General features: G+C 44.7%; 1 protein-coding gene across 1 annotated transcript; it reads left to right on the plus strand.

Annotated features, from left to right (window-relative positions):
* The first annotated feature begins 9,518 nt into the window (after positions 1-9,518).
* On the plus strand, positions 9,519-13,270 carry LOC129822056 (creatine kinase M-type-like). Its single transcript, XM_055879927.1, has 8 exons — positions 9,519-9,625; positions 10,742-10,951; positions 11,198-11,352; positions 11,520-11,652; positions 11,760-11,931; positions 12,056-12,179; positions 12,359-12,548; positions 12,753-13,270. Exons 2-8 carry the CDS (start codon positions 10,762-10,764, stop codon positions 12,929-12,931), a joined length of 1,143 nt encoding a protein of 380 aa, XP_055735902.1. The 5' UTR covers positions 9,519-9,625; positions 10,742-10,761; the 3' UTR covers positions 12,932-13,270.
* Positions 13,271-13,307: the final 37 nt, after the last annotated feature.

Raw genomic sequence — 13,307 nt, forward strand, 5'->3', positions numbered from 1 at the left:
ATTCTGGACATCAGCACAGCTATCACTAACCTCCATTTGATGAGGACTTCTACTTCAATGAGTCAGAGGAGAAAGGCATATTGATTATTGCGGATCAGACCCGAATCCCCGACACTTGAAGAAGGAGGAGATAGTGCTATAGAGGCCGGCGTGCGGGAAGCCTGACGAGACTAAGCCAGAGAGTGGATCAATCGCCTCTACCCTCCATTCTATTGGCGAATGTGCAATCACTGGAGAATGAACTGGATGAGCTCCGTTCGAGACTATCCTATCAACGTGATCTGAAGAACTGTAATATCCTATGTTTCGCAGAGTCGTGGCTGAACAAGGATATTGTAAATATAAATCTAGCTGGTTTTCTATACATTGGCAGGACAGAATGGCTGCGTCGGGGAAGCTCAGAGTAGGGGGTGTGTCTCATTGTTAACAACAACTGATCTCTAATATCACAGATGTCAAACTCATTCCATGGAAAGCCGAGTGGCTGTGGGTTTGCGCTCCTCCCTTGTACTTGATTAATGAATTAAGATCCCTAATTAGTAAGGAACTCCCCTCACCTGGTTGTCTAGAGCTTAATTGAAAGGAAAAAACAAAAACCTGCAGACACTAGGCCCTCCATGGAATGAGTTTGACACCCCTGCCTAATATTAAGGACGTCTCGAGGTTCTGCTCACCTGAGTTAGAATACCTCATGATAAGATGTAGACCACACTATTTACCAAGAGATTTTTCATCTATAATTTTCCATAGTTGTCTGTTTACCACCACAAACTGATGCTGGCACTAAGACTGCACTCATCGAGCTGTATAAGGCCATAAGCAAACAAGAAAATGCTCACCCAGAGGCGGCGCTCCTAGTGGCCGGTGACTTTAATGCAAGAAAACTGAAATCTGTTTTACCTCATTTCTACCAGCATGTCATCTATGAACTTGAGGTGAAAATTTTTTTAGATCACCATTACTCCACACACAGAGATGCATACAATGCTTTCCCTCGCCCTTCATTTGGCAAATCTGACCATAATTCTATCTCCTGATTCCTGCTTATGAGCAAAAACCCAATCAGTGTCAGTATCAGCTACAGGACTGTTTCCCTAGCACAGTCTAGAATAAGTTCTGAGATTCATCTGACGGCATTGAGGAGTTTACCACATCAGTCACCGCCTTCATTAATAAGTGCACAGAAGAAGTTGTCCCCACAGTGACCGTACGTACAGTACATATCCCAAATAGAAGCCATGGATTACAGGCAACATCTGTACTGAGATAAAGAGAGCTAGAGCTCCCACTTTCATTGAGCGGGACACTAATCCAGACGCTTATAAGAAATCCAGCTATGCCCGCCGACTAACCATCAAACAGGCAAAGTGTCAATACAGGACCAAGACTGAATCCTACTACACCGGCTCCGATGCTCGTCAGATGTGGCAGGGCTTGCGAACTATCATGGATTACAAACGGAAACCCAGGCGCGAGCTGTCCAGTGATGCAAGCCTACCAGATGAGCTAAATACCTTCTATGTGTGCTTCGAGGCTAGCAACACTGAACTATGCATGAGAGCAACAGCTGTTCCAGACAACTGTGTGATCATGCTCTCCGTAGCCAATGTGAGTAAGACCTTAAAACAGTTTAACATTCACAAGGCTGCAGGGCCAGACGGATTACCAGGACGCGTAGTTAGAGCATGCACTGACCAGCTTGGAAGTGTCTTCACTGACATTTTCAACCTCTCCCTGACCCAGTCTGTAATACCTACAGTACATGTTTCAGCAGACCTCCATAGTCCCTGTGCTCAAGAACGCCAAGGTAACCTGTCTAAATGACTATCGCCCCATTGCACTCACATCTGTAGCCATGAAATGCTTTGAAAGGCTGTTCAAGGCTCAAATCAACACCATCATCCCAGACACCCTGGACCCACTCCAATTTGCATTCCGCCCCTACAGATCCACAGATGACACAATCTCTATTGCCTTTACCCACATGGACATAAGGAACACCTATGTGAGAATGCTGTTCATTGACTACAGCTCAGCGTTCAACACCATTGTGCACTCCAAGCTCATGACTAAGCTAAAATCCCTGGGATTAAACACCTCCCTCTGCAACTGGATCCTGGACTTCCTGACGGGCCGCCCCCAGTTGGTGAGGGTAAGCAACAACACATCCGCCATGGTGACCCTCAACACAGGGGCCCCTCAGGGGTACGTGCTTAGTCCCCTCTTCACCCACGACTGCGTGGCCACGCACAACTCCAACACCATCATTCATTTTGCAGATGACACTGGTGGTAGGCCTGATCAACGACGACGATGAGACAGCCTACAGGGAGGTCAGAGACAACCTCTCCCTCAACATCAGCAAGACAAAGGAGCTGAACGTGGACTATAGGAAACGGAGGGCGGGGAACGCTCCCATCCACATCAACGGGGCTGTTGTGGAACAGGTTGAGAGTTTCAAGTTCCTCGGTGTCAACATCACTAAGGAATTATTATGGTCCACACACATCAACACAGTTGTGAAGAGGGCACGACAACGCCTCTTGCGCCTCAGGAGGCTGAAAAGATTCGGCATGGGCCATCAGATCCTCAAAAAGTGACATAGCTTCACCATTGGCTGTGTATTGGGCCATACGCATTACCCTCTGTAGCGCCTTGCACATCTTGGCTACATCACAGCTTGGTATGGCAACTGTTTGGCATCCAACCACAAGGCGCTACAGAGGGTAATGCGTATGGCCCAGTACATCACTGGGGCCGAGCACCCTGCCATCCAGGACCTCTATACCAGTTGGTGTCAGAGGAAGGCCCTAAAAATTGTCAAAGACTCCAGCCACCCAAGTTATAGACTGTTCTCTCTGCTACCGCCGATGCACCAAGTCTGGAACCAACGGAACTCTGAACAGCTTCTACCCCCAAGCTAAAAGACAGCTAGATAATTAGTTATATAGTTAACCAATAGCTACCCGGAATATCTGCATTGACACTTTTTACACTAATCTCTTTTGACTCATCAAATACGCTGCTGTTACTGTTTATTATCTATGCCATTGCCAAGACATTTTATCCCTACCTATACAGTACCAGTCAAAAGTTTAGACACACCTACTCATTCAAGGGTTTTTCTTAATGTTTACTATTTTCTACATTGTAGAATAATAGTGAAGACATCAAAACTATGAAATAACACATATGAAATCATGTAGTAACCAAAAAAGTGTTAAACAAAGATTGAGATTCTTCAAAGTATGATGACAGCTTTGCACACTCTTGGCATTCTCTCAACCAGCTTCATGAGGTAGTCATCAGGAATGCATTTAAATTAACAGGTGTGCCTTATTAAAAGTTAATTTGTGGAATTTCTTTCCTTCTTAATGCATTTGAGCAAATCAGTTGTGTTGTGACAAGGTAGGGTTGGTATACAGAGGATAGGCCTATTTGGTAAAAGACTAAGTCCATATTATGGCAAGAACAGCTCAAATAAGCAAAGAGAAATGACAGTCCATCATTACTTTAAGACATGAAGGTCAGTAAATATGGAACATTTCAGGAACTTTGAAAGTTTCTTCAAATACATTCGCAAAAAACATCAAGCGCTATGATGAAACTGGCTCTCATGAAGACCACCACAGGAAAGGAAGACAGAGTTACCTCTGCTGCAGAGGATAAGGTCCTTAGAGTTACCAGCCTCAGAAATTGCAGCCCAAATAAATGCTTCCCAGAGTTCAAGTAACAGACACATCTCAACATCAACTGTTCAGAGAAGACTGTGTGAATCAGGCCTTCATGGTCAAATTCCTGCAAAGAAACCACTACTAAAGGACACCAATAAGAAGAAGAGACTTGCTTGGGCCAAGAAACACATAAGCCCAAACCATCTGGTTTGGGCTTAATGGGACTATCATTTGTTTTTCAACAGGACAATGACCCAACACACCTCCAGGCTGCGTAAGGGCTATTTGACCAAGAAGGAGAGTGATGGAGTGCTGCATCACCCGACCTCAACCCAATTGAGATGGTTTGGAATGAGTTGGACCACAGAGTGAAGAAAAAGCAGCCAACAAGTGCTCAGCATATGTCGTTTGTTAAAGGAATCAACGGAATGGTATCAAACACATCAAACACATGGAAACAACGTGCTTGACTCTGTTCCATTGATTCCATTCCAGCCGTTACAATGATCCCATCCTCTTATAACTCCTCCCACCAGCCTCCTCTGAAGTACACATGTACTCCGATCACAGAGGCACTTTATAAAACACAAGGTGCTTTATAGGAGCAGCTGTCATGTGTGTAGAGACCCTTCCCCCTTTTCACTTCCTCCCTGCTCCCTTCTCGCTCCCTCCCTACTCCCTTCTCGCTCCCTCCCTGCTCCCTTCTCGCTCCCTCCCCACTCCCTTCTCGCTCCCTTCTCACTCACTCCTTTTCCCTTTCTAGCTCCCTTCCTTTCCCCTTCTCGTTCCCTCCCTGCTCTCGTCTCGCTTCCTCCCTACTCCCTTCTCGCTCCCTCCCTGCTCCCTTATCGCTCCCTCCCTACTCACTGGAGCTTCCACAGCAGGGGCTTAGCGAGGGTCTAGTTCACGGGGACCCCCTGTCCCCGTTCTTCCTCAAGCTGCGGCTAGCTTTACATAACTGTTCCTCCTGTCTGCCAGCCCAGGCAGCTGAAGCCAGAGAGAGGATAAAGTGGCAGGCTAAATTGAGTGTGGCACTGGCCCAGAGTGCATCATTCTCTCCCCTTCTTCTCCTTCTCTATCGTCTCCTCACAGTGCATCCTCACCAAGCAGAACCTGTCTGGTCTGGCTTCACACCAGCACAGAGACAAGCAGAGCCCAGGCACCCAGGTGGAGAGTCCATCATGTGTCATGGAGGCCTCAGTTGGCAGAGCGGGTGTGTACACGGAATTCAGAATGATCAAACCTATGCATGGACAGTATTCTGCATGTAGGTGTATCTTGTTCTACATGGTCAAAAGTCAAAAGACAAAAGTACAAATCTCAAAAGTTTGACAAATGAAATGACTGATTGGTTGACAAGATTGAATGTCTTTTATTGATTGGTTGATGACCACTTAAAAAGGGAACCTCAAATAAGCTGCAAATGTGAGTTGTGTGCCCAACATGCAGTCATGGTAATGCTGTTGACCATGGTGCATTAATAATGAGGATGGATGGGGGTTGACTGGGGTTGACTGGGAACACGGGAGGGGCATGGGGACATGGACAGAGATTAATTTGGTCAGTCATATTAGGGGAGGATAGGCATGACACAGCTGTAAAACTTCATTAAATAGTAGCCGCAAAACACCAGTCTCAACGTCAACAGTGAAGAGACGACCCCGGGATGCTGGCCTTCTAGGCAGAGTTGCAAAGAAAAAGCCATTCCTCAGACTGGCCAATAAAAATAAAAGATTAAGATGGGCAAAAGAACACAGACACTGGACAGAGGAACTCTGCCTAGAAGGCCAGCATCCCGGAGTCGCCTCTTCACTGTTGACGTTGAGACTGGTGTTTTGCGGGTACTATTTAATGAAGCTGCCAGTTGAGGACTTGTGAGGCATCTGTTTCTCAAACTAGACACTCTGATGTACTTGTCCACTTGCTCAGTTGTGCACAGGGCCTCCCACTCCGCTTTCTATTCTGGTTAGAGACAGTTTCGCGGTTTCTGTGAAGGGAGTAGTACACAGCATTGTACGAGATCTTCAGTTTCTTGCCAATTTCCCACATGGAATAGTCTTCATTTCTCAGAACAAGAAAGACTGACAAGTTTCAGAAGAAAGTTATTTGTTTCTTGCCATTTTGAGCCTATAATCAAACCCACAAATGCTGATGCTCCAGAAACTCAACTAGTCTAAAGAAGGACAGTTTCATTGCTTCTTTAATCAGAACAACAGTTTTCAGCTGTGCTGAAATAATTGCAAAAGGGTTTTCTAATGATCAATTAACCTTTTAAAATGATAAACTTGGATAATGTCACGTTCCTGACCTATTTCTGTTAGTTTGTTGTATGTGTTAGTTGGTCAGGACGTGAGTTTGGGTGGGCATTCTATGTTGTCTGTTTCTATGTTGGTTTAGGGTTGCCTGGTATGGCTCTTAATTAGAGGCAGGTGTTTGGCGTTCCTCTAATTGAGAGTCATATTTAGGTAGGTTGTTTCACAGTGTTCGTTGTGGGTGGGTGGGTGTCTCCTGTGTCAGTGTTTGTCGCACCATACGGGACTGTTCGGTATGTTTGTACATCGTCATTTTTGTGTAGTCTATTTTTCCCTGTTCGTGCGTTCTTCGTGTTTTATTGTAAGTTCGTATGTCTAGGTTTGTCTACACATTCGTTTTGTTATTTTGTTAGTTAATTCAAGTCTAGTTCTTTTTCTGTCTTAGTTGTTGTTTCGTGTCTTAATTAAATCATGTCATTTCACAACGCTGCGCCTTGGTTCAATCACTACTCCTCCTCTTCGGATGCAGAGGAAGAGGATTACCGTTACAGATAAGCTAACACAACGTGCCATTGGAACACAGGAGTGATGGATGCTGATAATGGGCCTCTGAATACCTACGTAGATATTCCATAAAAAAATCAGCCGTTTCCAGCAACAATAGTCATTTACAACATTAACAATGTCTACACTGTATTTCGGATCAATTTGATGTTATTTTAATGGACAAAAAAATGGCTTTTCTTTAAAAAATAAGGACATTTCCAAGCGACATTTCCAAATGACCCCAAACAGACTTAAACCTGTCTTGTTGCTACTCTGCTGTGTCTTTCTACAACAAAGGGTTTAGAGCAGGGGTTCCCAAACCTTTTACCCAGGGCCCTCTTTTCACATGTATTATTGTTTATTGAGAACACCTATATTAAATACACCACCAGCTTGATTTTGTTTAATTTGAGGGACCTAGGAAAATGTTGTTTTGAAGCTCATTTTCTGCAATTCTACATAGTTTAACAAAACTCTTGACAGAGCCCTGACCTCAACCCCATCGAACACCTTTAGGATGAATTGGAACGCCGACTGCGAGCCAGGCCTAATCGCCCGACATCAGTGCACGACCTCACTAATGCTCTTGTGGCTGAGTGGAAGCAAGTCCCCAAAGCAATGTTCCAACATCTAGTGGAAATCCTTCCCAGAAGAGTGGAGGCTGTTATTGCATCAAAGGGAGACCAATTCCATATTAATGCCCATGATTTTGAAATGAGATGTTCGACGAGCAGGTGTCCACATACTTTTGGTCATGTAGTGTAATATTCCACTACCAAATATGTTTTATGATTATTTATATAACCCCTCAATTTAATTATACATATTTTATTTTACAGAAAGTGAATAGATCAATTGATAGCGACAGAGTCACACTACATAAGTTTATTTTCCAAGCAAAGTCTAATTTATTTGACTCTTTGCCTTTGGAATGTCATAGTTCAGCTTCTGAATGACATAATGACAAACTAAAGATATTCCCATGTGCAGCAGAGTCGCATGTTCTTCTGGCATTTTACCGCTTGTTTCTATCCTAAAGCGGTGCCTATTTATGCTTTGTTTTAGATCAGTATAAACAATAGTGATATTTTTTGTTGTTGCCCTTAAAGCAAGGAACGCACCCCCCATGTAATGTTGGCACCCCGCTATGGGGATAGCATTCCCTAGGTTGGGAACACCTGTTTTAGAGAATGCTTTGTTCCACAGAGTATAGCAAGCTTGAAACATATTGCAGAGACACATTCCACTTCCATCATTAAGAAATATGAACTTGGTCATTGAAATATTAACCTGGTCATTGAGTCTTCACACATTTGTTTATTACATTGCTGTGACCGGAACCCCTCAATAGTGTTGCAATAGAAAACCCCTGAGCACATCAATAAGTACTGAGCTTAGCTTCTCTTGGCTGCCCCCTACTTTGCATAATGGGAGGGATTAGAAGTGTCTGCGTCACACCCATCAACAATTTTGTTGTCAGTAATTGCACTACTGATATGTAATAGATCTCAGACACAAGGCACCTGCTATATCTCATACTCCTGCTGAACATCTCAAAATAGTTTGATATAAAACCACTGGCTGGTACCCTTTGCCAATTTCCCTCTTGTATTATGTAAGGTGCATTTTATACATGAGATCGAATTTTGACCGAATTTTTTTACTTAATAATACTTTTGATAATATATGCTGAAAGAGGCTTGTGCACAAGGCCTGGACAATCAACATCTATCACTCTTACCCTTTCTAAATCTGCTTCAGCAAACTTTGGTTGTATACAGTAGATGCTTAGGTTTCCTGGGGTGGCAGGTAGCCTAGTGGGTAGAGCGTTGGACTTGTAACCGAAAGGTTGCAAGATCGAATCCCTGAGCTGACAAGGTAAAAATCTGTCGTTCTGCCCTTGAACAAGGCAGTTAACCCATTGATTCCAGGCTGTCATTGAAGATAAGAAATTGTTCTTAACTGACTTGCCTAGTTAAATAAAGGTAAAACATATTATTCAGTCCTTCCAACCAAAGACTCTTCTTCATCTGTGTGTTTGTTATGACTAGCTCTTGACTAGCTTTTATGACTATCACCCCATGGGACACAGCATCTTTCTTTGGCAGGGCCCTGGCATGCTGCTAGAAATAGACATGAAGGCATATATTATCTAGCACAGTTTGGTAGATTTGTCCTGACAGAATGGTTGGCACAAAAGCTCAGGGTAGAGGGTGGCCGGCATGGATTTGTAAGTACAGCACACTGAAGTGAGGGCCTTGTTCATTCTGTTTAGTCATTGAGCTGGGAGACACAGTGGCACTGTGCGGAAGACTTGTTTTAAAAAGTCTCCTTATTAACATTGTTAAACCTTGTGTGAAATCACATTAAGCCTTGATTGACTATGAGCTTCAACAAAAACCTCTGCGAAGTGCAATTGCTCTGAATCCAAGAGGAGTGTGTCACACAGTTCCAGTTTGTGGTTCATATTGTCAGGTATTGTTTATGAAATTCTCAATGAAGTGGCTTTCTCCTTTCTCCTCTTCCGATTCGCCATCTCTCTCAAGGGACCATAACCATATTCCTATGCAAAATCATATTACTTTTTTTGGACTGATTCAAATTAGGACCAAGGGGGTGGGAATACACACCAAACACACTATAGATGAATGAGAGGGAGCTCCAATGACCTTAGGGGAGAACTCCCATGAAATCCCACAACTAGTAATATAATATATGCCATTTAGCTGCCGCTTTTAGACATAGTAGTTATTTGTTCCCCCAGGATCCCTCAATCTCTCAGTGTGAACACTTATAACAGTGTCCATGGAGAAAGTGTCTTTTTACAACTGTCGCTTTACTTCAACTGTCTCCTTCAACCCCCCACCTCAACTAGCTAATCAGAGGAGGAGGGGGACGTTGCCGTTCAGGGGGTAGGCACAGCTGTTGTACCGTATCGGGTGTTGTGATGTAAGTTCATGCCTTTTAGAAACTAAACTGGGCATCAGGGGTTGTGGCTGTCCAATCGAATGAGAGAATTCAGAGACAAACCAGCCAATGGGTGCAAAGGTCTGGGTATATAAACTAGGGTCTAACACCTGTCAAAGTTGGGTGACTCCTATATTGGCTTTGGTGGATCCCGGGAACGTTACCTCCTTCTTTTCTCCTGTGCAGGTAAAACCTACTAGGCAGCGAGCTTCTGGAAAAGGGTTTTAAGTAGAAATTAGGAGAATTCCTGAAAAAGAGCACAAAAAGAAAAGAGGATTAAAAAAAAAAACACTTTAGGCAATTGAAACCTCTCCGTTGCTGCACCATTTGGAATCCTGAAATCGGTTCTTCTTGTTTTTTTGCATTGGACTCCTCTTCAGTTTCTTGCAGCATTTCCTAAAATGGAAGATCTACTTTTTTTTCTTCTTTAAACTTCTTCTTATGCGTTTATACTCGTCATCCTCTTGAGTGCAAACTGTAACTTTGTTAAAAGTTTTGTCGGTAAAAGAGACCACTAGTTTGAAAACAGCCATGATCACTAACGGCTGTTAGTAGAGGAGGGATAGTCACAAGAGGGATAGTCACAGGACAGTGGCTGGTTGATTTGTTACCAGTGGTGATCTATAGATGACACTGAGTCATTTTAGATATTTTGCTGAAAATACATGCAAGTGATTTCTATCATGTCCGCAATTATTCAACAACATGTTTGTAGTGGAGATGTTAATCTGAGATCCTATTCATTCTGATTTGAAGGTCAGTTGCGCTAATGACCGGAGAATGAATCAAGTCAACTCTGGAACCGCCTACTGGGGTGGTAGCCAGACTAGGCTCCAGTGGTGGTGTTTCCCTTGAAGGAATGGAAATGTGGCTTGCATGCCAGTGTCAGAGTATAGCCACAGCAAGAGGGTGTAGTGTGGATGGCCTGGTCTAAAAATACCTTCTGCTGCTAAGTGCATAAAAGCACGTAGATCACACCTGTCACTCTCCGTGGAAACATGAGGCGGTGGCTGGAGGGGTCAGGAGACTGATAGATAAGACACTAGGAGACTCAGTACTACAAATCACAAAATATGGTATATTTAGTGGTATTGGTTGTATTGTTAGGCCATTGCTAGGACAGTTCCTTGTGATTTTTTTCTGAAAACCCATCATGCTCTCTTTTATAAATTGTGGCACAATTTTGTTGTTAGGGACCCAGATATTGTTCTTTCACCATTCTTGAATATTTAGTTGGGAGGGCTTTCGTCTGCCAGATCATCCTACATAGATTCACACTTCTTCCCCCTCTCCTTTTTGCAGGACTAAAGAAAGCCGCAATCATGACGAAGAACTGCCACAATGACTACAAGATGAAATTCTCTGATGTAGAGGAGTTTCCAGACCTCTCCCTGCACAACAACCACATGGCCAAGGTGCTGACCAAGGACATGTACAAAAAGCTGAGGAGCAAGTCTACCCCCTCCGGTTTCACCCTGGACGACTGCACCCAGACCGGTGTGGATAACCCTGGTAAGACTTGGAAGCACACACACAGGAAAACTCGTCAGGGCCCTGAGAGGTCACAGGATATGCATGTCCTGATCTGCTCTGATTGGTGGCTGATAAGGGCACCTGAAAGCAAAACATTCTTAGTGCTATTAACTAATACACTATTAGCATGAAAAATGAGACAGTTGGTAGTGCACTTTGTTGGGGGCCTGTTACATGTAGTTTTCCTGTGGCAATAGTTCTCACTTATTCTCTTTCTGTCTGCAGGACACCCCTTCATCATGACCGTCGGCTGCGTTGCTGGTGATGAAGAGTGCTACGAAGTCTTTAAGGATATGTTCGACCCCATCATCTCCGACCGTCACGGAGGCTACAAGCCCACCGACAAGCACAAGACCGACCTGAACTTCGAGAACCTGAAGGTGAGTGAAGAAAGTGGTCATGGCAATCACATTTTTACATTGGAGTTGCTCCTTTTGCAAGCTTGATTTCTTAGCTAATATATAAGGCTGCAGTGGACCGTGGTGACTAGACAGCATTTGAATGAGTTCCATGTGTAGAGCGACATAATTCATTTCCCCGTTTACAGGGAGGTGATGATCTTGACCCCGCCTACGTCCTGTCCAGCCGTGTGCGTACCGGACGCAGCATCAAGGGATACACCCTGCCCCCCCACAACAGCCGTGGCGAGCGCAGAATGGTTGAGAAACTGTCCATCGAGGGTGAGTGTCTGAGCCCTCAGTAAAATCAGCACTATAAAATCATGGTCAGCTGTGCTGCCATGGAGCACGACCATGTCAATCTCATGTTTATGTCTCTCTCCCCTCAGCCCTGGCCACACTGGATGGTGAGTTCAAGGGAAAGTACTACCCCCTGAATGCCATGACCGATGCCGAGCAGGATCAGCTGATCGCCGACCACTTCTTGTTTGACAAGCCCGTCTCCCCCCTGCTGCTGTCCGCCGGTATGGCCCGTGACTGGCCTGACGCAAGAGGAATCTGGTGAGTGCCCAGGACACAGGCCCATACCAATACCCAAAACCAAAATGATACCATTGGTTAAACCAGATAATGAATGTATAGTATGTCCCACAGTCATGTAATACGTACTCCCTCCTTTCTGAAGGCACAACGATGCCAAGAGCTTCTTGGTCTGGGTGAACGAGGAGGATCACCTGCGTGTCATCTCCATGGAGAAGGGAGGCAACATGAAGGAGGTCTTCAGACGTTTCTGTGTTGGTCTGCAGAAGGTACGCTAGCCACAGAGCCTACAGGACTGCCACACTGTCAATACCTAGATTGTTCTTTATCGCTTGTCGCTTTTCTTATAGTCAATAGTCGAACACACATCCCTTTCGGTTGCCTATTCTCACCTAAAAACGCACTCGCTGGAACATTCTCGTCTCCTGTCCTTCTCTCCCTTGTGCAGATTGAGGCGGTCTTCAAGAAGCACAACCACGGCTTCATGTGGAACGAGCATCTCGGCTATGTGCTGACCTGCCCCTCCAACCTGGGAACTGGCCTGCGCGGTGGTGTGCACGTCAAGCTGCCCAAGCTGAGCACACACGCCAAGTTTGAGGAGATCCTGACCAGGCTGCGTCTGCAGAAGCGCGGCACAGGTACGAGCTTCTCTCAAACTCTCTTTACAGCCTTAATGCATGAAGTCATACTATACCTAGCAATAGTCCATAACATGTTATTACACTGCCATTACATATGCATTTCTGAGGTGACTTGTAAAGCCATATTTAACCTGACATGTACATCATGGAACACCAGTGTTAAGGATTATGAAGACTCACCTTTGACCTCTTTGCCTGCAGGTGGTGTGGACACGGCCTCCGTGGGTGGAATCTTCGACATCTCCAACGCTGATCGTCTGGGCTCCTCAGAGGTGCAGCAGGTGCAGATGGTGGTGGATGGTGTCAAGCTCATGGTGGAGATGGAGAAGAAGCTGGAGAAGGGAGAGGCCATCGACGGCATGATCCCCGCCCAGAAGTAAAGCGGCACTTGTGCTATTGAGTTTTTTGTATTATAAAAATGAGTAGCCTTGTCGTCACGCGGGCAGGAGACTGCCTCCCTGGACTTTTCCTAAAGACACTCCACTCTGATCCAACTCTTTTTTTCCTTCCTTCAATCTTTCTCTTCATCATTTATTTTTCTCCTTCCTCAGTCAATTTTTACCATCTGTCCCGTTCTTTCTGTAACATCTTGGGAACAAAGTACCATCGCATAGTCTGGTGCCATGGGCCATCGCTATGTTTATGCACCAAATCTTAAATCCGTTTTTTGGTTGTAAAAATGTATTGAGCAAATAAAACAAGCCCCAGTTAACCATCAACCCCACTGTCTGATGTATGGTCTCGAAACACACACAC

This window comes from Salvelinus fontinalis, chromosome 24 (genome assembly GCF_029448725.1).
Source record: "Salvelinus fontinalis isolate EN_2023a chromosome 24, ASM2944872v1, whole genome shotgun sequence".
Classification (NCBI taxonomy): Eukaryota; Metazoa; Chordata; class Actinopteri; order Salmoniformes; family Salmonidae; genus Salvelinus; species Salvelinus fontinalis.